Here is a 19,443-nt window from a genome sequence, read left to right as displayed (position 1 = left end):
AAAGACATATATGGCTATGGACAGTAAGGAGACTGGTCAAGCCCTGTGCCTGGCATATCACAGATGCTCAATAAATATTTGTTGAATAAACATGGGATGCACGAATCATATGGAGGCATAACATATGTCACATAGTACTAGGTACTTCTTGGTGGCACTTACCACACACTTTACATTTGTGTTTATTTGTGTGGGGCACATACAGGCTAACTGTTTACAGGGTAACTGCAATTTAATTAGAAAATAAATGAAGTGGTGGAAATATTGCATGAATGAGGAGGGTGGGGACAGACAGTGGGTCTTGAAAATTAGATAAGTGTTTATAATTTTATTGGATTAGAGGCCATAGGAAATTATTTTGATTTGGGGAGCAAAATGATGAAAACTGAAGAAAAACTGGTCTGGTAGAGTATGTATGACAGGGAGACGATCAGGCATAGAGAGCAGGAAATGCAGACAAGGCCTTCTTTTACCCTATACTCTGAGCTCTTCTAAATCAAGAGCCTCATTATTTCCCACTCCCCAGTGCCTACAACAATGTTTAACATCTTGAATGAAGGAATGAGACACATTTTAAAGAAAATAAAACAGATTTAGTGACTAACCAGTCACAGAACATAAGTAAATCAGAGTCAAGGATGACTTTGAACTTCTGGGTCTAAGAAAAGGAAATGTGGCCATATTCGTCATGTCTTTTTATTGTCTGTATTTCTGATGCTTCGATATCCAGAGCCTTATTGACTCTGGAGAGACTGCCCCTCCCAGGGCTAGCCAATTCCTAGAGATAGTAAAGAACTCAACTCACCTGTGATCATGCCTTTCACAGGCAAACTAACTAATCCAGAGACCACCTCCCCACCATGTCCTCTGTGGGCCTCTATTTCCCTGCTAATCACCCCATGGCTAGGGATCAGATAACTAGGAACAGCCCTGGTGCTTCCCACATGGCCCTGCGTGGCATGCCATGCCCCCTCCTCTTGAGAACTGTAAGTAACCAACTATTTCAACAGCAATCATTTCCTGATCTGTTGGCCTCATCATACCTGAATAATAATAAAATCTACATTTTAAAACAGTGGCTCAGTGGAAAGAACAAGGGCTTTGGAAACAGACAGACTTGGGTCCAAATTCATGGTCTATACTTATATTCTGTGCTACTTAGAAAAAGTTACTTGACCTCTCAGAGCCTCATATCCTACGACTGTTTAATGGGGATAATAAAATTTGCTTTGCAGGGAAGGTTGTGGTTAAGTGCCTGGTACATAGGTGGCTTTCAGTTCATAACATCTATTATTAAAAAGAAGGGGATACCACAAAAGACTCAAAATGGTTGGAAGAACAGGATCTCAAATAATCAGCTGCAGTTTTTGTTTTTTCAAGGCAACTGGTGGTAAAGGCCCACCCTGATTATCAAAGAACAAGCCAGTTTGTCAAATAGCTGAGCACTCATTTCAAAAGCCCAGAGGGCCTGTTCCTAGGGTTGGTCTCTCTACTTACAGTCTATTCTCTAATGCATTTAGCACAGTATAGAGGAACATAGTGTCCCATTAGTGGTTATTTGTTTTCCAATGAAATAACCAGTTTTACCACAGTGACTGTATTTGCCAAGTGGTTGCCTTAGAAATATATAGACAGAGCTAGTCTAACTCTACGAGTGTTTTCTTGTTTCCTTCATCTTCTTAGATTTCAGTTCTGAGAGCAGGCAGCCGTCAGAGTAGGCAGAAAAGTCTACAGACGATTTGGATAGGCAGGAAGCTTGAGCTGGATGGAGCCAGATCTTCTTCAGGATGGCTTTCAGGTCCACATCAAGAAGGAGAGGCCATCTTACAGTATTTAACTAGGGTTGGATTTCTAGGCCCTTCCTTATAAGGGTGGCATCTGCATTTGGAACATGGGAGAAATAGAAATGCAATACAGTATAACACAGAGATCATAAATGGGTAGTATGAGGTGGCATCTGGCCCACAAATGTACTTTATTTGGGATATATAACATTTTAAAAAATGAGCCAATACTTTAAAACTGGGAGATTTCACTTAAAATCCAGATTTTGGTTTCTCTTGAAGAATTGGTGAATGTAAGACACTGGGCCACCCTTAGTCCCCCATGGCAAGAGCTGTCAGCTGGTGACTGGTTGCTTCAGACAGGCCTGTACCCTTCAGTTTGTAAGAGGCACCACTACTCCCTATCATTTCCCACAACAGACACCAGATTTCATCGATTTATCACGATAGCACTAACGTTTTACGTTGGTAGAGGTCTATTTCCCTATGCCTATCTCTCTGTTAAAGGAGGGAACGTGGAATTTAGCCCTAGAATACTATGAGTTGAAAGAAAAACTTCTCTGTGGAAGTAAAAAAATATTTCTTTGCTTAGTCTGTTTATTCATTTATGCTTTCTGTCTGACTCATTTAGGCAGTTGAGTTTCTGATATGGCAGAGAGAACACAGTCAAGGAATCCTGAGATCAGTTCTGGCTCAGGCCATGACCTTGGACAAGACCATTTCTAATTCTTTCTCTAAAATATTTAATAAGTTAATATGACAAATAGCCGAGTGTCTGTAAAATTAGACAGAGAATGGCATTGACTGAGATATCAAAACTGTGGGCAAAGAGTTCACAGGCAAGAAAAACATACAATAAAAGCAAACTTAGCATTTAAGAATTTTAGGTGCTATGACCATTTTGCTAAGAAAAGCTATCTTGCTTGGTGGGTTTTCTCTATTAAAATCAGTTTTATGGATTAGTTTTGAGGCTGTCTTTTACCTTGCTTTGCAAATCGAGTAAAGAAATCATTAGGCTCAGAGAGATGCTTACCACTTGTCACAACTGCCTTTTTTCCATTTGCATCTACCTGTACCGTCACTTTCTTCATTTCAGCTATTTCAGCTCTTTACTTACCTAGTCTTCTTATCTCAAAGCAAAAACCATTGCCTGATTTTTCCCAGCCTTGAAATTCTCATGAAAATCTAATGAAAGAAGAAAACCTAGATAATTTCTTTCATGCTGCGGGAAAGGACTGTGGGTTTCGATACTGAACAGTTCCTAAGAACAACACTCTTGGAAGAAAATATAAACTATGGTTTTTTTACAACTTTAATATTAGCTTTACATAGAGCAACTTCACTTACAAGTGGATAAATTCTTCTTTAATGCAGAGCTAGTTTAGTCTGTTTCATTCACCATCAAAATTAGTAGCTTTATGCATTTTTACAGTTTAATTAGTTCACTTATTCATGAAACTAATGTGATATATGGCTACCTTGTGCTGGCATCATTCTAATAATTCAGGACACAAAGATAAATAAAAGTCATTGCTCTCACAAAGTTCTGCCTATGACCAGAAAATGGGCATGCCAATATTCAAATATAGCAGAGATTGATAAAGTTCTTTTTAGATTCAACAAATGTTAACTGAACCCCTACTCTGTTCTAGTCATGATAAGTAAGCAAAGGGAATTCCGTAGAAATTAAGACAGATGTACCTTCTGTCCACATGGAGATTATATTCTATTGAAATATATAGTCAACAAATAAGTGTAATAATTAGAGATAGTGATTAGTGCTTTGAAGGAAATAAATAGGTTACTCTAACAAGGACATTGATTTTAGATAGAGGGTTCAGAGAAGACCTTAGAGTAAAATTTAAGCTAAGACATAAAAAAAAAAAAATAAGAACCGACAATTTCCAAGTAAAGAGAATAACAAATGCAAAGCATCTACAGTAAGAAAGAGCTTCACATGTGCTAGGAATTGACAGGGGTCCAGGGAGACGAGACTGGAGTAAGTCAGTAGGACAGTCGTGTAAAATGAGGATAGAAAGGTAGGAAGTGGTAAATAAAGCAGGCCATGGCAAAGGCTTTAGATTTTCTTCTAACTGCAATGGGAAGACACAAAAGGGTTTCAATCAGGGGAGTAAAGTAATCCTATTTGCTTTAAAGGAAATCATTCAGGGGTTCCACTTCTTACAACGGTTGAATAGCTCATAGCATACCAATTCTCCCACAGACGACAATTACAAATGCTGATCAAAATATATCAAATAATGCTCTCAAGACATTGAAAAGTGACCAAAACAAGGTAGAAACTGGAGAAGAATAGACACATGGAAGGAAAAAACAGTGTGTTTCCTGATTTTACAGGGTTTTGCCTGAGGGCAGGCCCCAATCAATGCCATGCAGGATAGCTAATACTCAGATAGAAATACACAGTCTTCCCAGTTAAGAAATGAGATGTCAGAGCTCAGGGCAACCATAGCAGCAAGAAGGTAAGGGGGACAGATATCAGAAGGGAGAGAGACATAGAAAGGGAGCTCAACACTGTGCATATAAATGCTACTCTAACCTCTGATTAGGTGATCTCTGAATTACATTAAAGTAGCCTAGCTAAGGCTTAAAGAACTCAACAGAGATCTCTGTAGGTAGCCATCACAGGAGAGACAAAACTTGGACTTTGAGTTCAGCCAAATAAACTACCTGCTAAAAAACCAACCAACCAACCAACAAAAATCCATACTCTTCAGAGAAATAAAAATAATCCAGTGTTCCTACATCAATCATAATGTTGAAGATATGACCTCAAATTACTAGACATATGGAGAAACAGGAAAATGTAATTTATACTTAAGAGAAAAGCCATTTAATGCACAATGACCCTGAGATGACACAGATGTTAGCATTAGAAGACAAGAATTCAGTAGTTTAACAATGCTTAAGGATACAAAGGTTAATATTCTGATAATTAATAAAAATATAGGAAATAGCAAAGAAACAAACCATTAAAAAATGGAAATTCTAGTATTGATAAATATATATCTGAAATAAATATTTGATGGGCGAGCCTCGCAGCTGATGGGAGATGAGAGACAAAAGTCAATAAGCTTGAAAACAGACCAATAGAGAGCATCTAATTGAAAGAGAGAAAAAGAGAGAAAGAGATCATATTAAAAGAGTCCCTCAGGGGCCTGTAGAACAATAGACAAAGGCCTCAAATATCTGTAATTGGAGTCACAGTGGGAGGAATAAAAGCAAATGGGGCAGAAAACATATTTAAATAAATAAACGCAGAAAATTTCCCAAACTTGGCGAAAGATAGCAATTTACAAATTCAAGAAGTTTAGCAAACCTGGGAGAAGAAGGATAAATCCAAATAACACTACATCCGGGCACACTACAATAAAAACCAAAGATTAAGAGAAAATCTTGAAAGTAGAGAAAAATAATACACTGTACACAGGGCAAGAACAATACAAACGATGGCTGATTTCTCATAAGAAACAATGGTGTCAGAATACAATATAGTGACACCTTTAAATGCTGAAGGGGGGAAAAAATCCGGTCAACAAAGAATTCTATATTGAGCAAAAATATCTTTCAAGATAGAAGGTAAAATACATTTATTAAAAAAAAAAGAAAACTTTTTTTGACAGTAGACCTGCAAGAAATGAAGAAATGTTAAAGGAAGTTCTTCAGGCTGAAGGGAAATACCCGATGGAAATTCAAATTTCAGAAAGAAATTAAAAACAATGGAAATGGTAAATACGTAGGTAAATACAAAAGATTATGTTCGTTTCTCAGAATTTCTCTGAAATATGTATGACTGTTTCTAATGGACTGAATGGTATCCTCCCAAAATTCAGATTTTGAAGCTCCAACCCCCCAATGTGATTGTATTTGGAGATGGAGACTTTATAGAGGTAATTAAGGTTACATGAGGTCATAAGGGTGGGGCCCTAATCTGATAGGATTGGTGTCTTTATAAGAAGAGCAAGGGTCACCAAAGCTCTTTCTCCACGTGCAGGCACCTAGGAAAGGACACGTGAGGATACAGTGAGAAGGCCACTGTCTACAAGCCAGGAAGAAAGCTCTCACTAGAAACTGAATTTGCCAGCACCTTGATCACAGACTTCTAACCTCCAGAACTGTAAGAAAATAAATGTCTATTGTTTAAGCCACCCCAGTCTGTGGTACTTTGTTATGGCATCCTGAGAAGACTAATATATTGTTTAAAGCCAATAACACAAGAATGACTATACTGTTGGGTGTATAGCATTTGTAGATATCATACACATTGTAACTACAGCATAAAGAGTTGGGGGTGGGGATAAGTGGAACTAAGGAGTTGAATGCTTTTTATATTTTACATGAAGTTATACAATATGCACTCTAAGTAGACTGAAAAGTTTAGGATGTTTATTGTAATTCCTAAAGAAATAATTTAAAAAAGAATGCAAAAAATGATGCTTAAAAAGCAAATAGAGAAATTAAAATGGAATTCGGAAAACGGAAAAATATTCAATTAATCCAAAAAAAGGCAGAAAAGAGACAGAGAAAGAAAAAACAGAATGACCACAGAAAACAAATAGCAAAATAGAAGACCTAAATCCAACCATATTTATCTTTACATCAAATGTAGAGAGTTAAAACACTCTAAGGAAAAATCAGAGATTATGACTCTACAGAAAAGCAAGACCTGACTATATGCTGTGTACAAAGATGCACTTTACATAGACCTGGACAGAGATAATGGTGCTTTGGCCAATGGTGCTGGGAGTGAAGGTAAATAAAAATAGATGGATTGGTGATATACATTTTGGAGTTAGAATCAATAGGTCTTTCTGATGGATTCGATGTGGGCAGAGAGGGAAAAGGAGGAGCGAAGAATTAATCCTAATTTTCTGGTTTTAATAAAAACATAAATGCTGGTGCTTGTTACCAAGACGAAGACATATAATGGAGGATCAATTTAGGGAGTGTATCAGTTACTACAGTCAGAAAACTGGGAGCAATTCTTGATTCTTCCTCATGCTGCCTCCTTGTCATCTAACCCATCTTCTCCACTGATAGCAATGCTATCCTTCAAAAAACCTTGACCTCTCTCTTTTTTGCCTACTTTACATTCAATCCATCAGGAAATCCTGTTGGCTCTACCTTCAAAATACATCTAAAATCTGACCACTTTTCATCAGTTCCTCTGCCATCATCCTCATCTCTCAGCTGGATTACTGCAATAGCCTGTTTCTGGTCTCCCTACTTCTATCTCCCCCACTCCCACCCCAGAGTTTATTCCCAACATAGCAGGCAGCAGCCAGAATGATCCTTTAAAAACCTAAGTCATGTCATAGCTCTCCTGTGCTCATTATTCTCCAATGGCTTCCCATTTCACTCAGAGTAAAAGTCAAAATTCTTACAGTGGCCAATAATATAGCCCCCATTACCTCTTGGAACTTATTTCCTACAACTCTCATTTTGGTTCACCCTGCTCCATCCACATGGCCTCCTTGCTACTTCTTTAATACCCCAGGCCAGCAAACCCCTCAGCATCTTTGCACTGGGTGTTCCCTTGGCCTGGTATGTTCTTCCCCCAGGTTTCCAAATGGCTGGCTGATTTTCCTTCCTCATTGTTTGGCTATCACATCAATGAGGTCTACTCTGACCGCCTTACTTAAAACTGCAAACTGCTCACCTGAACTCACAAGATTTCTTCCTCTATTATTTTTAACAACTTATACCATAAAATAAAATTTATTTATTTATTTATTGTTTTTATCACTTTACTGTGTATTACTTGTCTCCTCTTATTAAAATGTAAGCTTGACAAGGGGGCAGATTTTTGGAAGGGGGACAGAGAGGCTGTTTTATTCACTGCCTTTTTCTCACTCAGAACAGTACCTTGAACATAGTAAGTACTAATAAATACTGGTTGTATAAATAAATGTCACTCTAAAGATTTTAGACTTTATTCTACTGATAACTGGAGAGCTCTCAAGACTGAGAGGGTCATGTCTATGTTTTAGAAATATTACTTCAGCTGCAATCTTTAGAGAGGGTGTCGTGGACTGAATGTTTGTGTCCCTCCAAATTCATACATTGAAATCCTAACCACCAATGTGATGGTACTTAGTGAGGTGATTAGTTCATGAGGGTGGAGCCCTCAGAAATGGGATTAGTGCCCTTATAAGGGTCTAAAGAGCCCAGAGTCCTCCTCTTCTGCCATATGAAGATACAAGGAGATGGCCCTCTGCAACCCGGAAGAGGGTGCTTACCAGATCCTGACCGTGCTGACACCCTGATCCTGGACTTCCATCCTCTAGAACTGCGAGAAATAAATTTCTGTTGTCTATAGCCTGGACTGACTGAGACAAAGTGGTTAGAGGGTGGAAGATTAGAAGCAAGAATGAATTGGGAAGCTGTGCAGGGGTCCAGGTGGGTATACAAAAATACAGTGAAGCCTGGGCAGGAGGAGGCAACCGTGGCGCTTTTGTTCATGCAGAGTTGGTCTTTGCATCCATGAAACCGTTGCAGCTAGCTAAGTGAAATGCTGGGGTCACATCTAGGTCTACACATAGAGACTGTCAGTGACTGACACACCTGCATTTTTCTCTCAGGGTCTTACAAAGCCTGCCAACTGCATTTGCTTCAAAATACTTGAAGAGAAAGTCACACTAACTGACAATAATTGCTTCCCAAGGGATTCTACAAGAGAACTGTAAGAAAAAGTCAGAAATGCAGCTCCACAAAAGTCAGGTCCAGTTCTGGAAAGATCTGGGGCTTCCGGTAGCTGACTTGGGTTTGAATCAAGGCTCTCCCACTTAAAACTGTAAGACCTGGATCAAGTTACCTCACTGTTCTGAGCCTATTTTTTCACTAGTAAAACTGATATAATAGCACTGACCACACAGACATGCTGTGAAGACCAGACGGCATACTGAATCTTAATAAGGGCCCAAAAGCGCTTGGCACATAACAGATACCTGCAGTAGGTTGCAGGGTAGTGCAATCGACCTTATGTGCTATGATAAATTATAATTATCAGTTCTATATCCCACTTCCCATTGGATGATAAGCTACTAGAGGACAGGAATCATGTAACAATATTCCTGCCTGGCCCAGAGCAATTGCATGAGTGAATGAATGAAGGGATGAAATCACTATCCGCACAACCTCTGCAGCACTGTGGACACCACAAGCTCTTCCTACCCCTACTTATGGGAGACTGATGTCTCCCTGAGGTCAGCCCCAGGCCGAGCGGCACTGGCAATAAAGGAGGAGGCAGAGAGGCACTCAATGCACGAATCCTAAAATTCCAGGAGCACAAAGTGGCTTGCTACATTGCGACCCTGTGGCTCAACTTCAAATTTAAATCCTGGGCTCAAACAATTCAAAGGTAACCCCCCACCCAAACCGAATGATCCCAGAAAGCCAACGCCACCACAGGGGCAGCTCAGGAACGTGTCTTAGCCTCCCACACCAAATGCCACTCCCAATACAAATAACTTTAAGGAAGACAGAGAAGAGTGGTCAGACACAGGGATGGCCAACGTCCAGGTGGAAATGAGCTTCAGCATCAGGATGCAGTGACTGCATGGGTCAGTGTTTTGTGGAAAAATCTGGGCAAAAAGCAATGTTTTTTGCACAACTATCCTGGAAAGAGTATTGACATGCACGAGACAGTCTTTGATGGGTGCTTGCTGAACTGAAGTCAATCATCCAGGGGAGGGGGTATGTCCCCTTCCCAGTGGAAATACATCTCAGAGGTACAAGCCTGGAATGAGTGAAAAACGAGTCCAAATCTCAGTCAGAGGAAAGTGCAAGGGCTCCAGGGCCAGAAAAGATTCTATCCTATTTTTTGCTTCGTCCTCAAGTTAACCAGATGGACTTTTTTTTTAGGTACCAATTTATTCACATACTTGAAATGAAGAATTTGCCTTGTGATGGAAGATCTATATTTAATTGTAAAAACCTGAGGGCTGGCCTGGTGGCGTGATGGTTAAGTTCACATGCTCCACTTTGGCAGCCCGGGGTTCGCAGGTTCGGATCCTGGGCATGGACATATGCACCACTTACCAAGCCACGCTGTGGCAGGCATCCCACATACAAAGTAGAGGAGGATGGGCACGGATGTTAGTCCAGGGCCAATCTTCCTTGGCAAAAAGAGGAGGATTGGCAACGGATGTTAGCTCAGGGCTAATCTTCCTCACCAAAAAAGAAAAAGAGAGACAAAATATTTATTTTTCAAATCTAGAGTTTAGATAATTTTTTGTTTCTTTTCTTTTTTCCTCTCTTCTTTCCCCTCCTTTACTTCCCTTTTCCTCTCCTTTCTCTTCTCTTCTGCTTCAGATGGTGTATTTGTGATGTGTGTTAGAAGAGACTAGGGACAATGTAATAATTGAGTAGACACTTGCAGATGTGGCACATGAGAGAAGATGTACACATGAAATAGAGAACAAAAAAGATGGGCCTTCCTCTTACAGTGTCCTATATGACGACGACGTGTTGTAAAACCTGAGCTCAGAATTCACGACAGAATAAATGAGAATAAGTAAATGGACAGGAATGGTGAAGGGCAAAGGAATCATGGCTATTGCTGACGCACCAGTCATCTCTCCAGGCTGTGCTTACTTCTTGAGTTTCAGTGACCCATCTGTAAAATATGGATAATAACTGTACCTATCTCTTAGGGGTTTTGAGACGATTAAATGAGATAGTACATGAAAAGCTCTTGGAATGGAGACAGGGAAATAAGCCTTCAAAATAGATATTAGGCATTGTGATTATTATGAATATTATTCAAGGACTAACGAGATTATGTATATAAATCCTTCCCATAGAAAAACACACTCAATAAGGGGCAATTACCGTTATTATTATATCATCGTTATTATTTTATGTCTTTATTTTATAGGTGGTTTCTGTCTCTTTGCTTGGCCTCTCTGGACTGATGCTTTTTGGGACAGCCTGTTTTGTTCTTGATTCAGATTCTGCCCAGTATGTTAGCTTTTAGATTTCCTAAGATTTCACTCTCTGTGGTCCATGGGTCAATCATGCCTCATCCATATGTCCAATGAAACTATATATGTAGAATTGCCCATACTGGAACCCCAAATGCAGTTTGATCGATTGATGGTGCAAAATCAACTACCCAAGAATTCCCATGACTCTTGTCGAAAACCATAGTGGGCTATAATGAAGATTTTATTAATAGCAAAAAAGAGGTCACATTTTTTATTTAAATTCAGGCTTAGGAAACAGGCATAACCAATTCTTGTCCACAAAGATATGTCATAACCTTTGGGCGAAGATGGCTTATATCCATAGCAACAGAGCAAACTTTGATCCAAAAGCATTTCCAGACTGACACAGATGTTCAATTTGTATACTTAAGTCTCTGAAAACCTGTTGATGGACAGCTTCATGGACATGCATCCGGCACAAAGAGTTGGCTTACTGGATCATTATCCTTGTTAAAAAAGCCTCTGGGTTGTGTCATCTGTGAGTTCTGGGTCTGCTAAGGTTGATTATACCATGATGTGGCATTGAAAAGGGCTATATTTCAGTAATGGATTTTCAATGTGTCACAGAAAAAGTTGTGTAAATAGATCACACTTGTTTAAACAGGAGAATGTACAACTCCAGCCCCATTGCACCTTAGCATACAATGATGCCTTACTTCTCGACTTTTCTAGCACTGGTTATTAAGACCAATCAGATGTTATTTATTTTATACTCACTGAGCTTCCGTACTAGACAATGAGCTTCTTAAAACCAGGGACTGATGGAGGTCTAAATCATTTAATTCATCTCTGTAGCCTGGCACAAGAGCAAAGGCATAGAACATGCTCTTTGCAGCCAGCCAGCCAGCCACTATGCTTCCACCGACTTTGAAAGAGAATTGAGGCAGTGAAGAATAAAATAGCAGTACACTAAGAAATGGAAACTAATGATTATTTGCATCCACATCCAGCTTTGGATCAGATCACTTTTTATTTGGCTGAACGTTTAGAAGAGCTGGTAGGGGAATCAGACCATAAACAGATGATTTCAATAGAACATAGTCAATGTGAGGTTGGGTAACTGAGCCTAGGTCTCATTTTCCTTTGCCTTCCAATCCCTCCAAGGCCTGCTGATCTTTTAACCTCAGTTTTCAGTCATCATTGCCACTGTCCTCATTCAAGCCCTAACGGCTTTTTGTCTGTGGACTAACCTACTAAAACTGGTCTCCCTGCCTCCAGCCATTTGCCCTCAGGCCTTCTTCCTCACTGCTGCTAGCCAGAGTTTTTACAACTGAGACTTGACTATCTCCATCCACTCTTTCAACCTTGCACTGGTTCCTCTTGGTCTTGGTCTACTAGACAAAGTTCAGTTCCTTAGCATGCTTACAGGGAATTCTTATGATGTGGTTCCTGCCCAGCTCTCTAGCTTTTACTGTAAGTCATTCTTCTAAGAACAGTTTATGCCACAGCTGAAATTTTGAACTATTTGCAATTACCCTCAAATATGCCTTGTTGTTTTTCACTCCCATGTCTTTGTTCCTATATCAGTTCTCCTGCCTAGAAGAGTATCCCTATGTTTCTTTGCATGGTTTGTCCCTATTTATCTTTTAAGGCTCAGCACAAATGCCTTCTCCTCTGCAAACAGTTTCTTAACCTAGTTCTGTGCCAGCTCTGTGCCTTGTACCTTAGGTACAGTACTCATCTTACTTGTATGGACCTTCTGTCTTCCTGATTAGACAACTTCATGAATTCAACAAATTTTTATCAAGCACCTTCTATGAACCAGACACTGAGCTGGATACAAAGAGAAGTATGATATGGCCTTGGCCTTTAAGAGAGTCATAGACTTCTGGAAAAGACAGATTAGTAAACCAATAAGAATAACAGAATGTGATGAGAACTGGAGTTATGTTTTAAAGGACAAGTCAAACTATGAAGGTGGTAAACAACTCTCTGAGCAAGAACAGAAGCACATACAGAGGCACAGGAGTGGAGTAACATGAACCGTGGGGAAGCTGTGTGTAGGGCCATCTAGCCCAGTGACAGGGATGTGTGTGGGACTGGAGGGGACAGACCACAAAGGGCATCTTGTGCCCAGAAAACTATCTGTACTGTCCCAAGTGCTATGGGGAACCACTGAAGGATGTGGGCTGGAGAGTAACATGGCCATTTTCATAAAGCAGAACATCACTCTCACTGCCATGAGAAAAATGGACTCTTGTGTGAAAGACAGGTGAGAAGATGGGTTAGCCACTATTGCCTGGACCAACATTTATTCATTTGGAAAACACATGCTGTGTATGTACCATATGTTGGGCTACACACCAGGAGAAAGAGAATTCTTCTGATTTAGGAGACTGCAAATCATCCAGACACTGGGTGTACGGATAGTGTGACAAGTCAAGGGTGTAAAAACACCAAAGACCATACTGAGAAAGAGTCAACTTACCAATTTTCCAGTAACACTCTGACCACCTTCATTCAGCCAGAACCCAGGGACCATGGCTGAGAAATAAGGGCCCCAGACTCCTGGTACAAATATCGGGTCTTTGCTGATCTGGAAAGAAAGGGGCAACACAGGTGAACATATTGACCCTCACCGCTAGAAGCAGCCTTATCCTCCTCACATCTGATGTTTCTATGACCATGGAATTCAGCTTCTTACTAAATATTTTTTATGGTGGGGCAATCACTCCCTCCCAAGGAATGGCATGGCTTCATCTTTGGAAACCTTTCTGATAAATTCATTTAGATGTCAGGCAGGGTAGCAAAAGAGATCATTTTGGAAAGAAACTGATATGACACTTCTTTGCTGGCTCCCTCTCTATGGTAGACTGATTGCAGAAATGGTCCCCATTTTCTACCCCTCCCTGTATCCACCCCCTTTGCAGCGTGACTTTGCAGCTCCTCATACTGGGAGGTGGGGTCTATTTCCCCACCCCTTGAATTTGGGTCAGCCTGTGACTTGTTTTGGCCCGCAGGATGAGGTGGACGTGACGCTGTGCCAGTCTTCCAGGCCTAGGCCTCAAGAGGACGACTGTGTGCCTCTCCTCCTCCTCTTGCTCCTCTGCCTCTGTCACGAGAACATGCCCAGGCTAGCCTGCTGGGCGCAACAGAGCTGAGTCAGCCCAGGGGTGGCAGGTGACGTCCCACACGTGTGAGAGTCCAAACAAGATCAGCAAATGCTCCTAGTTGACTGGCAGCTAACAAGCCCAGGTCACCAGAATCACCCAGCCAACTGACAGACTTGTGAACAAAAATACACGTCTTGTTGTACGTCACTAAGATTTTACGCATGTTTGTTCCCTAGCATTTTTGTGGCGACAGGTAACTGATACATTCCCTTCCTTCTACAAATACTTACTAGCCACCTAAGAGCATGTCATCTCCCTCTGTTGGATGCTGGGGACACAGAGATGAATCAGAAACAATTCTTGTGTTCAAGAAGCGTCCCCACCCAAAAGGGAGCTAGACAAGTAAGGAGACGAACAAAATACAGCGTGGTCCATGGTATGGTATAGACTCTTGTGGAGGTGTACCGGGGGTGAGGAGTGAAATGGTCCAGAGGTGGCCTCCTAGAGAGTAGGACACAAGCTTAGACTAGGAGATGAAGTGGGACAGGCATTCCAGGCCTAGGGAATAGCTTGAACAAAGCCATGTAGGTGAGAGAGAGGTGCTCTTAGTATTCAAGATGCTGCAAGGGACCACAAAAGCCCCTTTAGGTATTAGAAAGTATATCAAGAGATGAGCCAGGACAGGCAGGGAGGGACCCCGTGTTCACTCATCTGGGATGGTACACACTTCTCACTCATCTGGCAGGGCGGATGCTAAAGTCCCGTCTACGGGTGTGGAAGGGTAAGTCAGAGGGTGGGGAGGAAAATGGAGTTGGCACTCCAGGTCTACTCCCGCACGTCTTGAGGCTGGGCAGAGAACCTCTTCATTCATTTATCCTACAAATATTTATTCAGCCCTTATTACATGCTTGGTTCTGTGCCAGATCCTGGGGATGTAGAAATGAACTGAATATCCATAATTTCTGCCTTCATGAAACGTATAGTCCAGCATTTTAGCACAGAGACAAATCTTCCTTAAATGTTTTGACCCCAACTATTCTGTTTCCCTTTTCACTAAACTAATGAGTCATCAAATCAGTAGGATTTCCAAACCCCCAAACAGGAAGGAGGAGAAGGAAGGCAAGGAGACTACACAACATTGTCAACTTTAAATTTTGTCAAATAAAGATAATTTATAAAAAAGGGACATTTGACACCTAAAATAGGAAGAATAATCTCAAGAAAAAAAGACAGGCTTCTGTAAGAAAAGACAGTTCAGCTTACATTGACGTATTCACTCATTTCCTTATGGGATCAACAGACATTTCCTGAGTTCCTGTTGTGATCCAAGTCCGTGCCAGGCCCTGAGAATAAATGGTGAACCAAAGAGCATAGTCCTGCCCGCTGGAGCATGCTGTCTTGAGAGAGAGGCAGACGAGGGTGACCAATCCTTCAGGTTTGGCCAGGATTCTCCCAGTTTTAGCACTGAAAGTCCTATGTCCTAGAAAACCCATCAGTGCCAGGCAAAGTGGGACAGCTGGTCACCCGAAGACAGACATTAATCAAATAATCACACAAATGTGTAATTATAAACTGTGATAAGTAAATGAAGGAAAGTCACAAAGTATAAAAGCATGTAAGTGAGGTACCTAATCTAGCCTAGGGGTCAGAGAAGGCTTTTCTGAGGGAGTGATATTTGAATTAAGATGTAAAACATACAGAGAAATTATTCAGGTGAGTGTGAGTGTATGTGTGTCTGTGTGTATTGTGCAAGTGTGTGTGTGTGTGAGTGTATATGTGTATGTGTGAGTGTGTATTTGACATGGAGTGTTCCAGCCAGAAGGAGCACACACTAAATGGTCTTCGTTTTTGTCACTTTGTCTTGGCCAGTGAAAACTTTATCACATGCCCACCTTAGAACCTACTGCCTTAAGCTGCATCCCAGAGCTGCTTTGGGATGGACAAGTCAGCCCATGTTCACAACCACCAAGGACCCAGCATTTGGACAGGTAGATGGATACCCACCAAAGTCAAATCGTCTGTTCTCATGCCCTGCACCCCTTCCCTTCCAGAACTCTTAGTCCCATTTGATGGATTACTCTCAGAGTGGTTGTGTAAGTTGTCCACAGTCACACAGTTAGTAACAAGCCGAGGCGGTATTTGAACCCAGCCAGATGTTGGTCTCAAACCCTATGATATGCTTTTTTATTTAACTTGTATACACAAATTACTTAAGAAGGTTATGCATAGCCCACCCCTCCCACCACCATCTCACAATTTAAGCATATTACTGCATCCACTGCAGCAGAACTGCATGGGCTCTACTGCTCAGAAACGTCAGAAGGCTTTGCCTGGCTCTGCCCAGGGAGAAAGCTCTGAGTCGACTCCTGCTTGTGCTCACTTATCCGGAATGACACATGCTTCTCATCAGATATCCTGAGTAAAGCAAGGAAACAAAGAGACAGAAATATGTTCCCCAGAGCACTTCCTATCACTCCCAAACACGGTGTTCCTGGAGAAAATAAGTAACGGTTTGTTTTGAGAGAGAGAGAGAAAGAGCATGTTTGTATATTTATGTGTGCTTTAATTCTTTGCAATAAAACTAAATATTTAAAAATATTTTTGTGAAAGCTCTTTTCATGCTGATGGCTCTCTTGGCCTGGAAGCTGCTCTGTTACCCAAAAGAAAGGAGTTCATTTTATTCTACTGATGGCAGGTGTCCGTGCAGGAGACTGACTCCCCAGGAATAATGGTACTGTTGGCAACAACAACAGTAAGATTGACTGAATACTTACTAAAGACCTTATTCTAAGTACATTATAGGAACTAAATCACTTAATCCTCATAAACACCCTAAAGGAAGATTCTATCATTATTCCTATTGTCCAGATGTGTAAACTGAGGCAGAGAGAGTTAAACAGCATGCCCAAGGTTACAAAAATACAAAGCAGTCAGGCACCACACTCTACAGGTTCTATATTCGTCTCTGCCAAAGTAGGGTGTTGTTTTTAGGCTACAATTGCTTCTCTCAATCCTTCACTTGCCTTTCAAGGGCAGAAAACAAGGGCGATTACAGCCAACATAGATTCACTCAAATTGAACAAACCTCCCAACCTGGAAGACAAGCAGATTAGGGAACTTTCATTTCCAAAGGACTTTCGATAAGTTTTCCCTAACACGCTTGTGAAGAGCAGAGGAGACAGCATGGGTGAGTCAAAGACCCATCTTGATTCCATTCCTGACTGCCATATTCCAGCCAGGTAATCTTACACAAGGTAATCTTTCTGGGCCTCAGTTTCCTCAATTCCAAAATGAGAGGAATGATAAGAATATTGGAGGACTTTTGTGAAGATTAAATAAGCTGTCACATATAAACAGCTTATTATATGTTAAATACCAAGTAAATGTTAGTTCTTCCTGAAATGAGGCTTGTTTGATGGACTAGTCAGGTGACTGGGTTGAATGACCACAGCCAAAAGTAATTGCAACCATGGAAAGAGGTCTCCAGATTTGTCCTTGGTCTTATTTAGTTAATCCTCTTAATAGTGAAGTAGAAGACGATATAGAAGTAAAGTTATCATATTTTCAGATGGTATAAACTTGGAATGATGGTTTATTATGGGGCATGTCCAAATCAAGATTCAAAATTACTTCAAAGAGCTAGAATTAAGCAAAATACAACAAGAAAATAGTTAACATTTATTTAATCATATAGTTAAAAATTTGCACTTAAAAGGTACTGGCAGGGGCCGGCCGGTGGCTTAGCGGTTAAGCGCAGACGCTCCGCTACTGGCGGCCCGGGTTCAATTCCCGGGCGCACACCGACACACCGCTTCTCCGGCCATGCTGAGGCTGCGTCCCACATACAGCAACTAGAAGGATGTTCAACTATGACATACAACTATCTACTGGGGCTTTGGGGGAAAAAAGGAGGAGGATTGGCAATAGATGTTAGCTCAGAGCCAGTCTTCCTCAGCAAAAAGAGGAAGATTAGCATGGATGTTAGCTCAGGGCTGATCTTCCTCACAAAAAAAAAAAAAGGTACTGGCAATATTCTCTTCCATAATATTCTTTTTCATGGACAGTGGTGCATGGGTATTCAATTTAGTACTGTTTAAACTGTATGTAAACATTTGATATATTCTTTAATTATGTGTGATATAAATAAAGTTACAGAAATCTGCAATAAAACAAAACATTTAGTTGTACACTATATGCCAGGCACTGAGACCAGCAACAAGGCTGTAAAAATAACAATAATAATAATGAGGCATGGCCCCTTTCCTCAGGGAGCTCCTAGTCTGACCGGGCAGACAAAGAGGTGGAAATAAATAAATTACAACAAAACATGCAAAGTGCTACAGTAAGGGAGGAGAGGAGTGTGGAAGGAGCCGAAACCGCCTGGGAGAAGAGACAGTGCCACCTTAGAGGTGGCCACCTCAGAGCCAGGCCTCAGAAGAGGAACGAGTGTGTGCCCAGGCAGAGACGGAGGGCCTCTCAGGCAGGAAGGGCTGTGTGCGCAAGGCTCAGAGCCGCGAAGCTGCACAGCACTGTGATTTTCATGAGGACTTCAAGTTCTGTGTTTTACTTTAAACAAAAGACCATATGGTTTGAAGGATGGGTATATATTTGCATCAACATACCCTACTACTTGTGAAAAAATTTAATTTAAAAAATGCTATGTGGGAAAAAGCCCACACAGTGAAATCACCCTCTAAGTCAAGCAATAATAATATAATAATAATAACAATAATATACAAATAACAATAAGAAGAAATACTAAAATAGTAATTGCTAACAGTTATTGTGGGCATATTATGTGCTGAAGACTCTTCTAGGCTCTTTATAACACTCATGACAACCCAATGAGACAGGTCCTATTATTACACTTACTCCACAAACGAGGAAATCGAAGCTGAAGGAGCTCACACAGCTAGTAAACAGGAGTAACTTCAGGACCCGAGCAGGAGCCAAGCTATGAATTACCAACTCACACCCCTCTCTAGACCTTACTCTCCTCACCTATGAAATAAAGAGATTGCACTAGAGATGTTTAGCATCTCTTCTGTCTCTGGGATTCACTAAGATTCCAGGAAGCTGAGTCGCTCTCCCCCAGGTGACCAGTCGGAACCCTCCAACAGCTATTTCAACAGCACTCTGCCCTCACGTGGCCTGGGGCTCTTGGGGCTGCACTGGGTGGTCTCTTGGGGCTTCTCTAAGTAGTCACTTTGCTCTGCCACCCCTCTGACCTGTGGCCAAGATTATCAGGGGGCTTCTTGACTGTCAACTTCATGGGTTGTATTTAATTGCGATTATCTATATCTTACACTAGCTGAGTAAATATTCAGCATTTACTAGATACACACTGAGTTCAAACTTCTGTTTTAAACAGGAAAAGGTATAGAAAGATGGGCAACAGAGTCACGTAAGGGACTCCAACTTACAATTGCCTGACAGTATGCAGAGTCAGACAGACACAGCCTGTTTGACAGCTGAAGATGCAAGCACAAGGAGACCCAGGACCACAAGGATCAGAATGGCAGAGCTGGGATTAGAAGCCCCTCTCCGTGTGCTCCTGCCTCTTTGCACATCTGTGCCTAGCTGGCTCAATCAGTGGAC

General features: G+C 41.2%; 1 protein-coding gene across 5 annotated transcripts in view; it reads right to left on the bottom strand.

The window, feature by feature from the left end:
• The window catches only part of FGGY (FGGY carbohydrate kinase domain containing), a 400,007-nt gene that overhangs the window by 125,468 nt on the left and 255,096 nt on the right, over window positions 1–19,443 (bottom strand). For all 5 annotated transcript variants that reach the window (XM_058552541.1, XM_058552544.1, XM_058552542.1 and 2 more), the window contains one exon: window positions 13,221–13,328. In XM_058552541.1, the coding sequence (XP_058408524.1) occupies window positions 13,221–13,328 (108 nt within the window). The remainder of the gene's footprint in view (window positions 1–13,220; window positions 13,329–19,443) is intronic.

Source organism: Diceros bicornis, chromosome 13 (assembly GCF_020826845.1).
Source record: "Diceros bicornis minor isolate mBicDic1 chromosome 13, mDicBic1.mat.cur, whole genome shotgun sequence".
Classification (NCBI taxonomy): Eukaryota; Metazoa; Chordata; class Mammalia; order Perissodactyla; family Rhinocerotidae; genus Diceros; species Diceros bicornis.
Note: the sequence above shows the minus strand (reverse complement) of the source record. Positions and strands in the feature narration are given on the sequence as shown.